Source organism: Pituophis catenifer, unplaced genomic scaffold (genome assembly GCF_029215685.1).
Source record: "Pituophis catenifer annectens isolate HBS135680 unplaced genomic scaffold, rPitCat1.0.hap2 SCAF_6, whole genome shotgun sequence".
NCBI classification, from domain to species: Eukaryota; Metazoa; Chordata; class Lepidosauria; order Squamata; family Colubridae; genus Pituophis; species Pituophis catenifer.
Genome location: NW_027256886.1, coordinates 11,704,201 through 11,719,306, shown reverse-complemented (window position 1 = coordinate 11,719,306; position 15,106 = coordinate 11,704,201). Strand labels below are relative to the sequence as shown.

At 38.1% G+C, this 15,106-nt stretch overlaps 1 protein-coding gene across 1 annotated transcript in view; it reads left to right on the top strand.

Annotated features, from left to right (window-relative positions):
• Positions 1 to 15,106, top strand: part of NAALADL2 (N-acetylated alpha-linked acidic dipeptidase like 2) — a 518,050-nt gene that overhangs the window by 469,304 nt on the left and 33,640 nt on the right. Inside the window, exon 12 of the mRNA XM_070945913.1 lies at positions 7,535 to 7,733. Coding sequence (XP_070802014.1) covers positions 7,535 to 7,733 — 199 coding nt within the window. The remainder of the gene's footprint in view (positions 1 to 7,534; positions 7,734 to 15,106) is intronic.

Sequence of the window (15,106 nt, the reverse complement as noted above, 5' to 3'; positions counted from 1 at the left end):
TGCTTGTGCCTTGGTGGTAAATTAAGTATCATTTTTAGCAAACTTATTAGAAATGTAAATGGCTTATATAGACACAGTTAAGCAATAATTACTGTAAACATTTCAGCGAATGATAAATACCATTTTAAGGGCTGCAGGCAGGTTTTTTTTTCCCCCTCCCCTTCCATACAGAGAAGCCAGCAAATAGGAAGAAAAAGAAAATGAGGCATTGAACTCCATGGTTCTTGAAGGCTGTGTAATTTTCCCAGTTTGAAAACTGGCCATCTTGCTTATTTATTGCAGCAGGTCATATTGGCAGCGGATCAGTCCGGCTCGCCTCTCTTCTCACAGCCACTAGGAAGCAGGATAATTTAATGCCAAATAATTTGCCCGACTTGATTTATCGTCCCCTTCTTGAAAGCTCTGTGTTAGAAATGAATGACCTTGATATGGGTATTAGGATGAGAGGGCGATAAAAATGGGAAGATCTTTTCCTCCCCAAGAAAACCAAATAGAGACCCAAGGCCCAGGTTAATACAACTGGTTTTGTGTGTGTGTGTATTTTCAGAGTGCTGGACTGGAGCTTTGGAAATAAATCCAAAATTCACACTGAGAGCTACCAATTCTGTGACAAAAATCCAGTTGGCTACTAGGTGGAAGTCATGAGGGTATTTTGTTGCTGCCATCTAGCGATTGTTCAGAGTTTTGCAATGCAGATATCTAAGCCTAATTTAACAATCTTAGGTTTACCATTCAACACTTTATTGCCGTGGGGTTAAACAAAGGTAACCAAGTTAGTCACTGAGTTAGCCTTGACAGCTAGCAACTGAATTTATGCAGTTTTCTTGGCAGCATTCCAGATGACATTTCCCATTGCCTTCTTCTGTTGGGTTGTTTTGACTAGCCACCAACCCTGGATTTGGGTTCCATGTGGCCCTCCTGCCCTCCAACTTAGGCTGACCCTGCTTAGCTTCTGCTATCAGCCAAGGTCAGCTAGTATTAGCTAGGACCAAATCATAACATGGCCTAGGCCCAGGATATTTGGTGGACCATCTGCGGCCAGCAACAGCTTCCCATCGCCCGGTGCGCTCCCCCAGGGAGGGCTTATTCAGGGTGCCGTTGGCCGGCTGGCAACCCCCAGGGAGAGAGGTGATACTGGGGACACTATTTCAACGGGAAGCACCATTCTTAATCTGAGTTTGGTCTTAATTTCACATTTTTTTTTTAATTTGATTTATATGCCGCCCTTCTCCGGAGACTCAGGGCGGCTTACAATGCATTAAGCAATAGCCTTCATACTTTTGTATATTTATACAAAGTCAGCTTATTGCCCCACAAACTGGGTCCTCATTTAACCTACCTTAGAAAGGATGGAAGGCTGAGTCAACCTTGAGCCTGGTAAGATTTGAACCTGCAGTAATTGCAGGCAGCTGTGTTAATAACAGGGTGCTTTAAACCACTGTACTACCAAGGCTCCTTATCTTGTTTCTATCATAGATAATGGCTTGGGGCAACAACTCACTTCATTTTTGGTTGCTTATTGCAAATTGCACAAGGTAAAGATAATAAACAGATAGATACAGGAAAATAGATGTTCATGAATATTGTGTATGTCGAGTATGATCTAGCATTGAGTTTTCACTTTTTTAAAAAATGCATGTTAATGAGGTTGCAATCTTGGTGATCTCCTGGATAGTAACGTATTTCCATATTGTTTGAATATATGTTTCAGAGTGTCAGGGTTCCAAGTAATACCCTCAACGAAAAAAGACTCTGAGGCTTGAAATTCCTCAAAGTTCCATTTTATTAGAGATGTCATATTGGCACATCTGGGAAAACCTGAATCTTCCAGGTTTTCCCCACCCAAAGGAAAGTCCAAGTCCCTGCCCAGCACCCTTATTTATTTATTTATTAAATTTATATGCCGCCCCTCTCTGGAGACTCAGGGCAGCTGACATGTCTGTCACATGGTCCAATCAAAACACCGTCCCAACTGGAGATGCCTCCCAGTTCCACCCCTCTAGGTGCAGGGCAAGATGTCCTTGACTCTCCGAGAAAGGAATGTTATTATGACTATATATCACCCTTGCTCCATACAATCCCCCCTCCCAGTGTCCCACAGTAATAAATGTGGCAGGCCTGAAGATCCAATGCAAAAGATGGCATTGACACAGGTCTGATACAGAGTCTATAATGAACAAAAAAAACCCTAGCCATATTCTTTTGACTACTTTACAATTTAAATTTTGTGAAATTAGTCCAAAACAGGGGCCTATCTTCATAGAAAACAGAGAGAATGGACAATATAAGGACCTGTAAGAGATTTCATTAAACATAATTGCAGAAAAGAGCAGAGCAAAAGAATCTTATTTTAGATTAGAAGCAAAAAAAAAAAAAGACAATTCCCTTTCCTTGATATCAAGTGACTGAACCTAATGAACCTTCAATGAGAGGTAAAGAAAATTGTGAGATCAAGTCAATAAAGGCTGTTATACGCTTAAGAATAGAATTTTTTTGTGTGTCTCATAAGCAGAGAGAAAAACAATGCAATTCCTTTAAAAAAAATAATTGGCTGGATGAAATTCATTTTTAGCTGAAAATTAGAACATATCCCATGAAATCTATAAGTAAAATACATATAAAGATACTGGGTCAAAAACAGTATAGAGTAGTAGAGTAGTATATTCTGCCTTAATTAAAAATGACTCTAGGGGTCAGTGCTCATCTCCGTTTCAAAGCCGAAGAGCCAGCGCTGTCCGAAGACGTCTCCGTGGTCATGTGGCTGGCATGACTAAATACCAAAGGCGCATGGAACGCTGTTACCTTCCCACCAAAGGTGGTCCCTATTTTTCTACTTGCATTTTTTATGTGCTTTCGAACTGCTAGGTTGGCAGAAACTGGGACAAGTAACGGGAGCTCACCCCATTATGCGGTACTAGTGGGTTGAACCACTGAACTGCCGACCTTTCGATTGACAAGCTCAGCATCTTAGCCACTGAGCCACCTCATCCCATAGGGTTGATCAAATACTAATCTCAGTTAAATCACACCTTAGATCTATTGTGATTTCTTACCCTTGTGTCTGCACCCAAACAAGGTGGTCATAGAAACATCCAGTTACTTGTGCTTTCCTTTCAAATCATCAAACACATGTTCTCTTTATTTCAGGAAATAAGACGTACAGTTTTAATAGTTCTAATAATCTCATGAGTGTAGTAGGCTTCGTTTTGCTATAACTGAAAGGAGAAAGTTTGAATTATCCTTTAAATTATCACAGGGGCTAAAACTGGCAGAACATGCCATTTAGAAATGCTTTCTAATATCAGCCTAAACAACTTTCAGCAATACTTTGAAGGGAGAGGAAAAAAAAAATGAGGGGGATTTGCAAACAATATTTCACTAAAAAGAAAACCATTTTCATTACCCTACAATTCCAGTTCCTAGGCCGTGTCTCACTAAGTCAGGATTGATAATCTCATTTGGTTTATATTCAATTGTTAAATGAGTATAATCAAAGGTACTAGGAAAAAACATGGTGTTGATTTCTGAATTATATGGCAAATATTTCATTGCAATTGCTGCATGTAACTAGATTTTAGACAGCTTTTCTTACTACGCTGGCTGGATATTTATTCTAGAGATTGGGAATGAATGCGGTAACATTTCTCCTATAATGGGCAACAATGGATTTTTTAACACTTGTAAAATATGTTTTCTGCCCTTAAGCATCTGTGTAGTGATGATGGTGGTTTGTTTTTCAGAACATAACTGAGGTCGCCATATCATAAGTAAAATGTTTTTTTCCCCTACGTTAGCTAAACTAGATTGACTGATTATGTGTCATCAGGTCTGTGCTAACTCTTAGCAACCACATGAACTGCCCCGAACCAGGCCCTTCAATTCAACTTGTAATGCTCCCATTACTATTTTAATCCAGATCCTCATTGCTGCTTGTTGTCCTAGTCTTTTCTTTCATCCCACCTTTCCAACAAAGTGAACTTCTCATTATGTGCCTTACAGGGGTGGGTTCTACTTATCTTTACTACCGGTTTGCAACAAGAGCACGCATGCGCGCTTCTGCGCCTGCGCAGATTGTCAATTTTGACATCAGGGCGGGTGGGCGTAGTCTCCTGCTTTTACTACCGGTTCTAAAGAACCGGATAGAATCGGGAGCAACCCACCACTGGTGCCTTAGCACAATATACACAAAATGTGATAATCAGAGCCTAGTCATTTGTACCTTAAATCAGAACTCTGAATTGATTTGTTCTGTGATCTATTGGTTTGATTTCTTGGCTGTCTGTGGTATTTTCCAAAGTTCAAAAGCATTTTAGAGTGTCATATAGTTTCCGTAGAGGAGAATATCATTACTTGCACAATTTTGATCTTTTGGGTAAACTACCTATCTTCATTGCTACCCTACCGATTGCTAATCTGAGGCATATTTCTTGAATCCGAGTTCCTTCACTAGTGATAGTAACTTCAATATCTCTATAGACAATTCTAAGGTTGGTTGCTATGCTTTTTGTCAATAGTTTGTCTTCTTTATATCTAATCTTAGTCTCATTTTTTACTGTGCTCATTAACTTCCATTATTAAAGCTTGCAGATAATTTGCATTTCCAGAAATAGTAGTGTCATAGTATGTGTTATTAATGTTTCTTCCTCCAGTTTTAAATCCATGCTTCTTGGAATCCAGCATCTTTCAATACATATTTTATAGTTTGAATAAATAAAGAAGGAAGGATGTACAATTGGGGCCTAAAGTCACTCCAAACAGTGAGATGAGGGGTATGTAAATTTAATAAATAAATTTAACAACAACAACAACAACAACAACAACAACAACAACAACAACAATAATAATAATAATAACCTGATCAACCACCTGATCAGTGGGTGCAGCAAAATTTCACAAACTGACTACCTACAACGCCATGACCGTGTTGCTAAAATCATTCACTGGAAATTGTGCCAGAAGTTTGGATTTGAGTACAGCAAAAACCACTGGGAACATCAGGTTGAGAAAGTTTTAGAGAATGAGAAACTCAAGATCTTGTGGGACTTTAGGATTCAGACTGACAGGCACTTGGTCCACAACACACCTGACATAACAATAGTTGAAAAGAAAAAAGTATGGTTCATTGACATTGCAATACCTGGTGATGCACGGATTGAAGATAAGCAGCAAGAAAAAAATCACAAAGTACCGGGACTTGCAAATTGAAGTTGAGCGACTGTGGAAAAAGAAATTGTGTGTTTTCCCAATTGTAATTGGAGTCCTTGGGGCATTACTCAAAGGGCTACCCCGCTATTTAGAAATTCTAAATTTACCGGACTTGAACATTTTGACTCTGCAAAAAACCACCTTACTCGGAACAGCTTACATCCTCCGACGATACCTTAACAGTTCCTAGGTCCTTGGTTAGGACTCGAGCTGCTGAGCTATTAACCAGCCTCAAAGGCTGTGAATCTCACTAAATATTAACCAATAAATAATAATAATGATAATGATAATGATAATGATAATAATAATAATAATAATAATAATAATAATAATAATAATAATAATAATAATAATATACATAGCTTTATCTTACTCCTATACCAACCTGGAGCCAATCTGGAGCCACAATTCCCTCTGGACTGTGATTTTCTGTCCAGTGTAAAGATTTCTCATTAAGACAAATTGCTCTGGGATTTTAATTTTTCTAAGCATATTCTGCAACTTCACATGTTCAACAAAATCAAGGCCTTTCTGTAATCGATACAGCACAATATTGACTTCATTCTTGTATTCTCTGTTTTTTCCAATTATCTATTATGCATCAGCAATAATGTATATTCTTCCTTGGCCCTTTCCAATTTTTAAAACCAATTTAAATATCTGGCATCTCACTCTCCACGAACTCTAATCTGCTGCAATCTTATTTATTTATTCATTCGTTCATTCATTCATTCATTCATTCATTCATTCATTCATTCATTCATTCATTTATTTATTTATTTATTTATTTATTTATTTATTTATTTATTTATTTATTTATCAAATTTCTATACTGCCCTACTCCCGAAGGACTCAGGGCGGTGAACAGCCAAGATAAAATACAGATAATACAAACATTAAAAATCCATTAAAATTATTAAATTTTTTGGCCAAAACAAATTTAAAACACCCAATTTATAAACAAATTAAATGATTTAAAAATTTAAAAGGGAGAGTTAGGCCAGGCCAGCCTGCTGAAATAAAAATGTTTTGAGAGCACGATGATATAGTAGTTAACATGTGGATTAATATATCATATAATAGTCTGCACCAGAGGTGGGTTTCAGCAGGTTCTGACCAGTTCTGGAGAACCAGTAGCAGAAATTTTGAGTAGTTCAGAGAACCGGTAGTAAAAATTCTGACTGTCCCCGCTCCCATCTATTCTCTGCCTCCCAAGTCCCAGCTGATCAGGAGGAAATGGGGATTTTGCAGTAACCTTCCCCTGGAGTGTGGAGGGAATGGAGATTTTACACTATCCTTCCCCTGCCACGCCCACCAAGCCAAGCCATGCCCACCAAGCCACGCCCACAGAATGGTAGTAAAAAAATTTGAAACCCACCACTGGTCTGCACTCCCTATGAAGTCTTTCTTTGGTATTGGTATGTATGTTGACTTCTTTCAATCTCTAAGCCAGGGCTCTCACACTCATGGCCCGTGGGCTGGATGTGTCACATGCTGGCTATGCCCATGCCTGGTTTAGCAAAGGGGAAAAAATTCATGATACATCACGTGACAATACCGTTGATGCGAGTATGACACCCCTGCTCTAATTCTAAGAATTAAAATCTAATTCTTCAGATTTTATGCCATTATTTGATTAGAAGCTTTATTAATACTTCTGTTGGTTGTCATAATTAAATAGTTATTCATCAGTTTCTGTCACCTTCCATCTTGGAAGTGCTGAGCTGACTTCATCTTCTAGTACTTGAAGATATCTTAAAAGATATTTTAGATGTAGACATCTCTGCCACAAACTATTTTCATATACATCTTCCATCTTCATTTGATGTTCTTGAAATCAGTTACTCTCTATTAGCATCCACCCACATGTCCATCACATGGTCCAATCATTCACTGTCCAAACTGGAGATACTTCCCAGTCAACCAACTCCAGGTGCCAGGGCAAGGCGTTCTTGACTCTCTGAGAAAGGAATGTTATTTTGATTACATATCACCCATACTCAATGCAATCCTCTCTCCCATTTTCCCATGGTAGAAAATGTGGCAGGCCCGAAGGCCCAAAGATAAAATATGGGTTCCAGATCTGACTTTAAGCTTACATTAATTTGGAATCGGTATCCCAGACATACTTTATGTTTTAAGCAATATATGCTACAAATGAAAATTGTGTACAATTGGACAACTTCTTTGTTGTCCAATTCTTTGGAAATGTAGGCAATATTCTGGATTAACAGACAGAGTTGGTTAAAACTATCACAATGAAATGAATCAGTAACCTAGTATGTCAATAAAGCTAAACTATTTTTGTATCATATTCCTTTCTTAACAGACGAGCCTCATAATGTTGGCAATTTGCTGAAGGTGGCCTATGCTTTACGGGAGAGCGCAGAATTGTTTCAATCAGATGAGATGCGGCCAGCCAACGACCCAAAAGAAAGAGCTCCTGCACGTATCAGGATGTTGAATGACATACTGCAGAGTCTTGAGAAAAACTTCTTAGTTTCAGGTGTTCCACCAGGGTTTTACAGGTAAAAGCAGAACTTTACATCTTTATGTCAACTAGTGTGGTCATTTTACTTGTCTTCGGCAGCTGCCTTGCTACACATCTGGTGCAGTGGTGAAATGCTACCAGTTTGGGTCGATTCGCCCGAACCAATAGTAATAATTGCTACCGTTTGCCCGAACTGCTAGTAAAAAAATACTTTAAAAAGTACGACAATGAGCTGTGCCGCACGATCTTTAACTTTTTTAAACTATTTTTTTACTACCTATTTGCCCAAAACTTAGTAAAAAAATGCTTTAAAAAAGTAAAAAAAAGTTCTGAAGATCAGCTGCATGACAATCAGCTGTGCTGGGCAATGTCAGAACTTTTTTTTTTAATTTTTTGTTTTTAGCATTTTTTTTTTACTACCAATCAACTGTGAGAAAATCAGCTGTGCCTGATTGTCTGTGAGCTTCCTGCTTGTTGCAGGGACCATTTTGTGTGAAGTCCAGCTGCTTTTGCATTGTGTGCGAGTCAATTGTGTAGCTTTTATGTTATTTTTGTGTAAAGTGTGATAGTTTGGTTTTGAGCTCTCTGTGACGAAGTGAGGTTCCTGCTAGTTGAAAGAGCCATTTTGTCTGAAGTCCAGATGCTTTTACATTGCGTGTGAGTCAGTTGTGCAGCCACACCCACCCGGTCACATGACCACCAAGCCACTCCCACCCGGTCACATAACCATCAAACCATGCCCACCAAGCCACACCCACAAGACTGGTAGGGAAAATTTTTGAATTTCACCACTGATCTGGTGTACTTTTGTGGATATAACAAGATGTAACTAAAAGAAATGTAACCCATAGCAAACCTAGCATGTAATTTTGTAACAGTTCAGTACAACATCGTCCTTATTGTGACGTATTGCTATCAAGGAAAATCAGTGGAAGATTATTTTGCTCTTTTTTGTAGGGGACACACATTTTAAAAGCAAACCGTCTACTAGGTTGTAGCTCTTAAACATTATTATTATAGACACAACAATGTGAAATCACAGCTATCAGTTCTTTAGCTGGTGTTGACCTTCATAAGCATCAAGTTCTTCCCAAAAAAACTAGGAGATTGTAATGTATCAGTGAACTATATGTGCAAATCTCAGCAATGTAGACTTTTGCAATTGACCGATGGAGATTTTGTCAAAGCGCAGATTTTCTAAGGACTGTCCAAGATTTTCTGGTATGGCATCCAGTGTGTTGATAACTGCTGGGGCCACCACAGCTGGTTTATGCCATAATATTTTGGTTTCAATTTTCAGGTCTTGATACTCTGTGATCTTCTTCAATTTCTTGTCTTTTATTGCCACATCTATTTATCCACATTTTCTTCTCTTCAATCACAGTTATATGACCCAAGACTTTATCAGTTTGCATCCAGAAATCCATATTATTTTAATCTCATTTGCAACTACTTTTTCAACCAAACATTCCCACCAATTTTTCATTTCTAGGACATTACAATTTTTTTTGTACAAAAAAAAAAAAAATCCAGTATGTATCCAGTTTATTATTTTGTTTATTTTGTTTTGAGTTATTTTTATTTTTATTCATTTTTATTATCGTTGTTTCCTAATATTATTATATTTTAAGAATGTCAGCTCAGATAATAGGGAGGTGTTAGAGACATTATGAAAGAGCCATGATGGCACAGTGGTTAGAGTGCAGTACTGCAGGCTACTTCTGCTGACTGCCGGCTGCCTGCAGTTTGGCAGTTCGAATCTCACCAGGCTCAAGGTTGACTCAGCCTTCCATCCTTCCAAGGTCGGTAAAATGAGGACCCAGATTGTTGGGGGCAATGTGCTGACTCTTTAAACATCTTAGAGAGGGCTGGAAAGCACTGGAAAGCGGTATATTAAGTGCTTTTGCTATGATGGTAGTGCATTAGATTTAAAGAGGGAAAAGTGCTTTGGAGACCACAGAGCTGCTTATGTGGTATATGTCCTCAACCTTTTAAAGAGGCTGCATCTTTTCCAGAATGGTGTAGCTGCAATGTCCAAATATATTCATTCATATTAGAGCTGATGGATGGCCCATTTCTTTACCACAGCAAAGCCATCTACATCATTTAGCCTTCAATCACCTTTTCAACCAGTATTCACAAGTTCAACTGTGGTGGAATTACCAACTAAAAGACAGAGTGAAAAAAAAAAAAATGCAGCAACTAAAGCTTCTGTGAGGGAGGAAATGACATAGGCTGGATTTGTGAAGACTTTACCTGCCAGTTTATATGGGAATGCAATCAATCTGGCAAGATTCTTGTAAACAGGCTATCAAAAATAAAGAAACGGCTTATTCGTGGCTTATTCTAACACTCAATATCTTATAGCTTTAGAAGCCCCATATCCACAGCAGAAAGCATCTGGCAGTTTCTGTTAAGAACTCTGGAGAGAAAATTCTATAATATCCTGACATTAATATGTGTGGATGTTCATAAAAGTCGAAACAATGTATTAAACAGTAGACTTTGTTTGATTTCTCTTCTTAAGGTGGAAACATATTGAACCAGCCCTAGATTCTTATTTCTGAAAAATATACATTCCATTGAGTCCACTGAGAGTTGATTGTTCGTCTTCAATATTTTAGATGGCTTCTACATTTTTAAAAAATAAGAATTTCCATATAGCAAATGAGAAAGAAATGGAAGGGGAGAAAAAAAAATGCTCCCACACTGGAGACCTTGTTTTGCACTGTGTTTCATTCTGGAGCAGAGATTTATGACTGAGTTATAAACCTCTGAAATAGTGGTTTATAATGGAAATGCTGGCAGACCTTTAACTATAGCAGCAAAAACAGTGCTGTAATAAATACAAAGCTTCATTGGTAAACAGAAATTTAGGATGCTGTTTGCAGTCTTGACCTTCAGGCTCCAACTGTGCTTAGATCATTAAGATTCCATAAATACTATAATTTACTGCCTTGTGAAGATAGAATATATTTTCATAATAAAGTACATATTCTTCAAGGGGTGTGGAACCGGTTCAATTATTGTCTTCTATATAGTCATTGAGGCTTACATTATTCAGTTTAGTCATTGTACTTGACAAAAGTACAGGGATTACTCACAGATTCTATTAGCCATCAGCATCTTCCAACATTGTGGATTCCATAGTTTTAATTGTTGGAAGATATTTGACGGATGCAAGGGGAGGGGGAGGGGAAGACAAGAAGCAATGGATGGAAACTAACCGAACAACCTACAACTAAGGAGAAATTTCCTGTAAGTGAGAACAATTAACCAGTGGAACAGCTTGCCTTTAGAAGGTGTGGGTGCTCCATCACTTTTAAGAAGAGATTTGACTGAAATGGTACTATTGGGTTTCCTAGTTGAGCAGGGGATTGGGTAGAAAGTCCCTTTCAACTCATGATGATGAAGATGAAGATGGAGAAGGAGGAGGAGGAGGAGGAGGAGGAGGAGGAGGAGGAGGAGGACCTAACAGATGTATTCATACAATATACTAAGTTGGGTTAGTATTAATGTTGGGTCTCCTTCTTGAGCAGGGAATTGGACTAGAAAGTCCCTTTCAACTCATGATGAAGAAGATGGAGATGGAGAAGAGGAGGAGGAGGAGGAGGAGGAGGAGGAGGAGGAGGAGGAGGAGGAGGAGGAGGAGGAGGAGGAGGAGGAGGAGGAAGACTTAGCAGATGTACTCATAAAATATACTAAGTTGGGTTAGTGGCCACATGGCCTGGTGAGACACAGGGCCTGGTGGCTCAGCAGACTAAAAGCATTGTGATTAACACCAGCTGTCTGCAATTACTGTAAATTCGAATCTCACCGGGCTCAAGGTTGACTCAGCCTTCCATCCTTTCTAAGGTAGGTAAAATGAGGACCCAGTTTGTAGGGGCAATAAACTGACTTTGTAAAAATATACAAAAGTATGAAGGCTATTGCTTAATGCATTGTAAGCCGCCCTGAGTCTCCGGAGAAGGGCGGCATATAGATCAAATTAAAAAAAAAGTGTTAATGTTGATTCAACTTTATACAATTTAGAATGCTATGAGAACCCACATTCTTAGATTAAAGAGTTTGGGTTCTCACAGCATACTAAACTATAAAAAGTCAAACCAACATTAACACTAACCCAACCTAGTACATTGTATGAGTATATCTGCTAGGTCTTTCACTGACTTAGTTAAGAGGATTGTCCGAACCCAACCATTTCTTGCTCTGAATGTGCATGTCTTTTTCAACTGATCCAGCGAATACCAGTTACTGCTGAGCAAAACTATGATTAAAGCCTGAAATTCAAATTCAAATACTACACAAGGCATTATTCTTAGCAACGAACCAAGAAGTGATAGCCATAACTGTACGTATTATTGCAACTCTTTATACTTCATCATGTCTTCAGTATATGCATTCAGTAGCTCCAGAGTGTAAAATTACAACATTAATATCACATTTTTCATGAAATTCAGCACATTGTGTTCTGTGACTACAAGAATACTTGAAAAAGCTATTAGTAAGAAATGGAATGGTGAAGGACATCTTGTTTAAAATATTACTAGCTGTTCTCAAAAGTGTGATTTGAACTATAGCAAAATTATGAAGTGCAAACAGTAAACATCGCTCTCTTGTCTGCAGCCAAGCAACTGAAGTTCTGCTCATAATAATTCTCTACTTTGTAACTGAGAGAAAGTTTGCACTAGCAGCTTGCCTGTCCTTTTGTAAGCAAATACTATTTATACAAGAAATTCTTCCATAATTCCTGGAATAGAATCTTGATTTAATACCGATCAAATAGGTACACTGTAGGTTAAGCACCATTTTCTTCTACTTAGCTGGGCTCTTTGGACTTTGGGAGATCAATACTGAGGTATTGATTGGGTACAGGTAGCACTGAATGTATGACCACAATTGGGACTGGAATTTTGGTCACTAAATGAAATGGTCATCAGATGACCAGACCTGCTTTGATGACCATTTTTACTGCAGTTGCAAACTGGCTTCCCCAATTGACTTGGGTTGTTGGAAGCCAGCTGAGAATGTTATAAATCATCATTATGTGATGCAAGACACTGCAACCGTCAAAAATATGAGCAGATTGCTAAGCACTCAAATTATGATCACATGACTGCTGGGTTTGTGTGATGGGCATAACTTCAAGGACTAGTTATAAGTCACATTTTTCCAAGGCCATCATAACTTTGAACTGTCATTAAATGAATGGCTATAAATTAAGGACTACTTCTATTTGGCAGATGTTTTGCAAAATGTCCATATTCGGCATAATCAAGCTTGTTGAACAAAGGAAAAAAGTAAAGTATTAAATAATACAGCATCAAAATCATCTCTGATTCCACAAAAATCGCAATGAGTAGTTTCTAATAATGAAGTTATCATTTAACCATGATATTGCAACACAGAAGTAGAAGTGGCCTAACTTCTGAAGTCTTCTTCCAGAATTAAATACTGTGGGTGAGATGGCCATTGAGAATGGTTACACAATTTTCAATTGTGTGGACTTCAACTTCCAGAATTTCCCAGCCAGCAACACTTTACCTACTAGCTTGAAATATTTGGGCATAGGAACAAGAAATCACTCGGTGGTATTTGCAATTGTCTTGATGATTAAGTGCTACCCTGTTTCCCCAAAAATAGGACCCAACTGGATGCTCGTATATAAACCCTACCCCCAAAATAAGCCCCAGTTAAAATTGTCAGCCAGATGGATGCATTTAGTACCTTATTTCCCCAAAAATAAGACCTAACCAGAAAATAAGCCCTAATGCGTCTTTTGGAGCAAAAATTTATATAAGACCCAGTCTTATTTTCGGGGAAACATGGTACCTCTGTGAAGAACTATTAGGAAGAGGTTGAATGGGGAAAATGTGTCTGAACTTGGGCCTCCATCCCTGACCTAAAATATAATAATACTTGACACTCAATATCTTCAAGAGAAATTTTTGGATTGATCTCAGAAGTAGAACTTCCTTGTTGAAACTAAACCCATTTCCCAGCAGGTTCCCCCAGTGTGTTCACTGGGCTGAAATAAATTGTCATTCCTATTTTGCCTTTAGGATCCACATAACAGATATCTTCTGTACCCTCTAAACAAAATATACTGAAATTTCCTAGATGCTTTATTATCCTCACACTCTTCAATTCTTTCCAACTCATTAATATCCTTCCTAGATTGTGTGTTTACTGATTGGAATATGCTAAATGAGGGGTTAGACTCAATAATGTGCTTCTACCCACCTGCTGCTTATGTATCCATTACCAAAATACTGTCAATAAAATCCTGCAAAAGATTGTCTAGGAAGTGGCTTCTTCTTTGTCCATTCAAAAAGCTATTGCCAAATCCAACAAACAAAAATACATTTCTGAAAGCTACTTGCAAAAATAGGTTCATTGCATTTTAAATCAGACTTTGCATAAGATAAATTACTTTTTAAAAAACTATTTGAGACAAATATCTGTAATAAGGAATGACATCTGAGTATTTTATGTTAAAGATTTGTACCATTGGGAATTTGTGCTAAAACTACGTGTAGTGGAAGTTTCTTAGAAAAGCAACATATGCTGAAAGCTGCAGATAGAAATAGGTATAGATTTTTTAATGGATTGTATTTTTTAAGCAGGACATTAATTAAATTAGTATGGAACACTAATCAAATTATGTTGAATATACATATCTACATGGGATATCTGCACTGATAAGCAAATATTTCTTTCATTTATTTTTGAAATTTTTCCCCGAATGTATTTCTGCTAATATGAATTGTAAAAGTCTTGTTACTAGTATAAAATAGCAAAGGTGCAAAACTAAATATAGACATCCAGAGGAAACACTTTCACACAGATCTGTAGCAAAGGGGCTGTTTCAGTAACAATTGAGTCAATGAATTCTACATACTGTTAATGAGCATTCTTTTGGTGCCGTCATTTAACCAATTGTGAGTTTATCAGGGTGGGTTCTACTTACCTTTACTACCAGTTCGCAATGGGAGCGCGCGTGGCAGATCACACATGATGAGATCGTGGCATGCGCAGATCACACATGATGGCGTCGTGGCAGGTGGGCGGGGCCTCCTGCCGGTTTTACTACCGGTTCTATAGAACTGGACAGAACTGGGAGCAACCCACCACTGGAGTTCATCTAATAGTAAAATCATCTAGACCAGTGTTTCTCATCCTTAGCAACTTTAAGAAGAAGAATTCAATTCCCAAAATTCCCCCAGAAAGATCAGAAACACTAATATAGACCATATTTCACTGTGTTGGCTTTTACTGAACATTTTGCTGAGATCTAGGTATACGATGTATAAGGTATTTTCCTTCTTTACTAAGCTAGTAACTTTCTCAACGAGGGTTAGTTTGACCCGATTTGTCTGCATTTAATTCACTGGCTCCTAGTAATTCTGG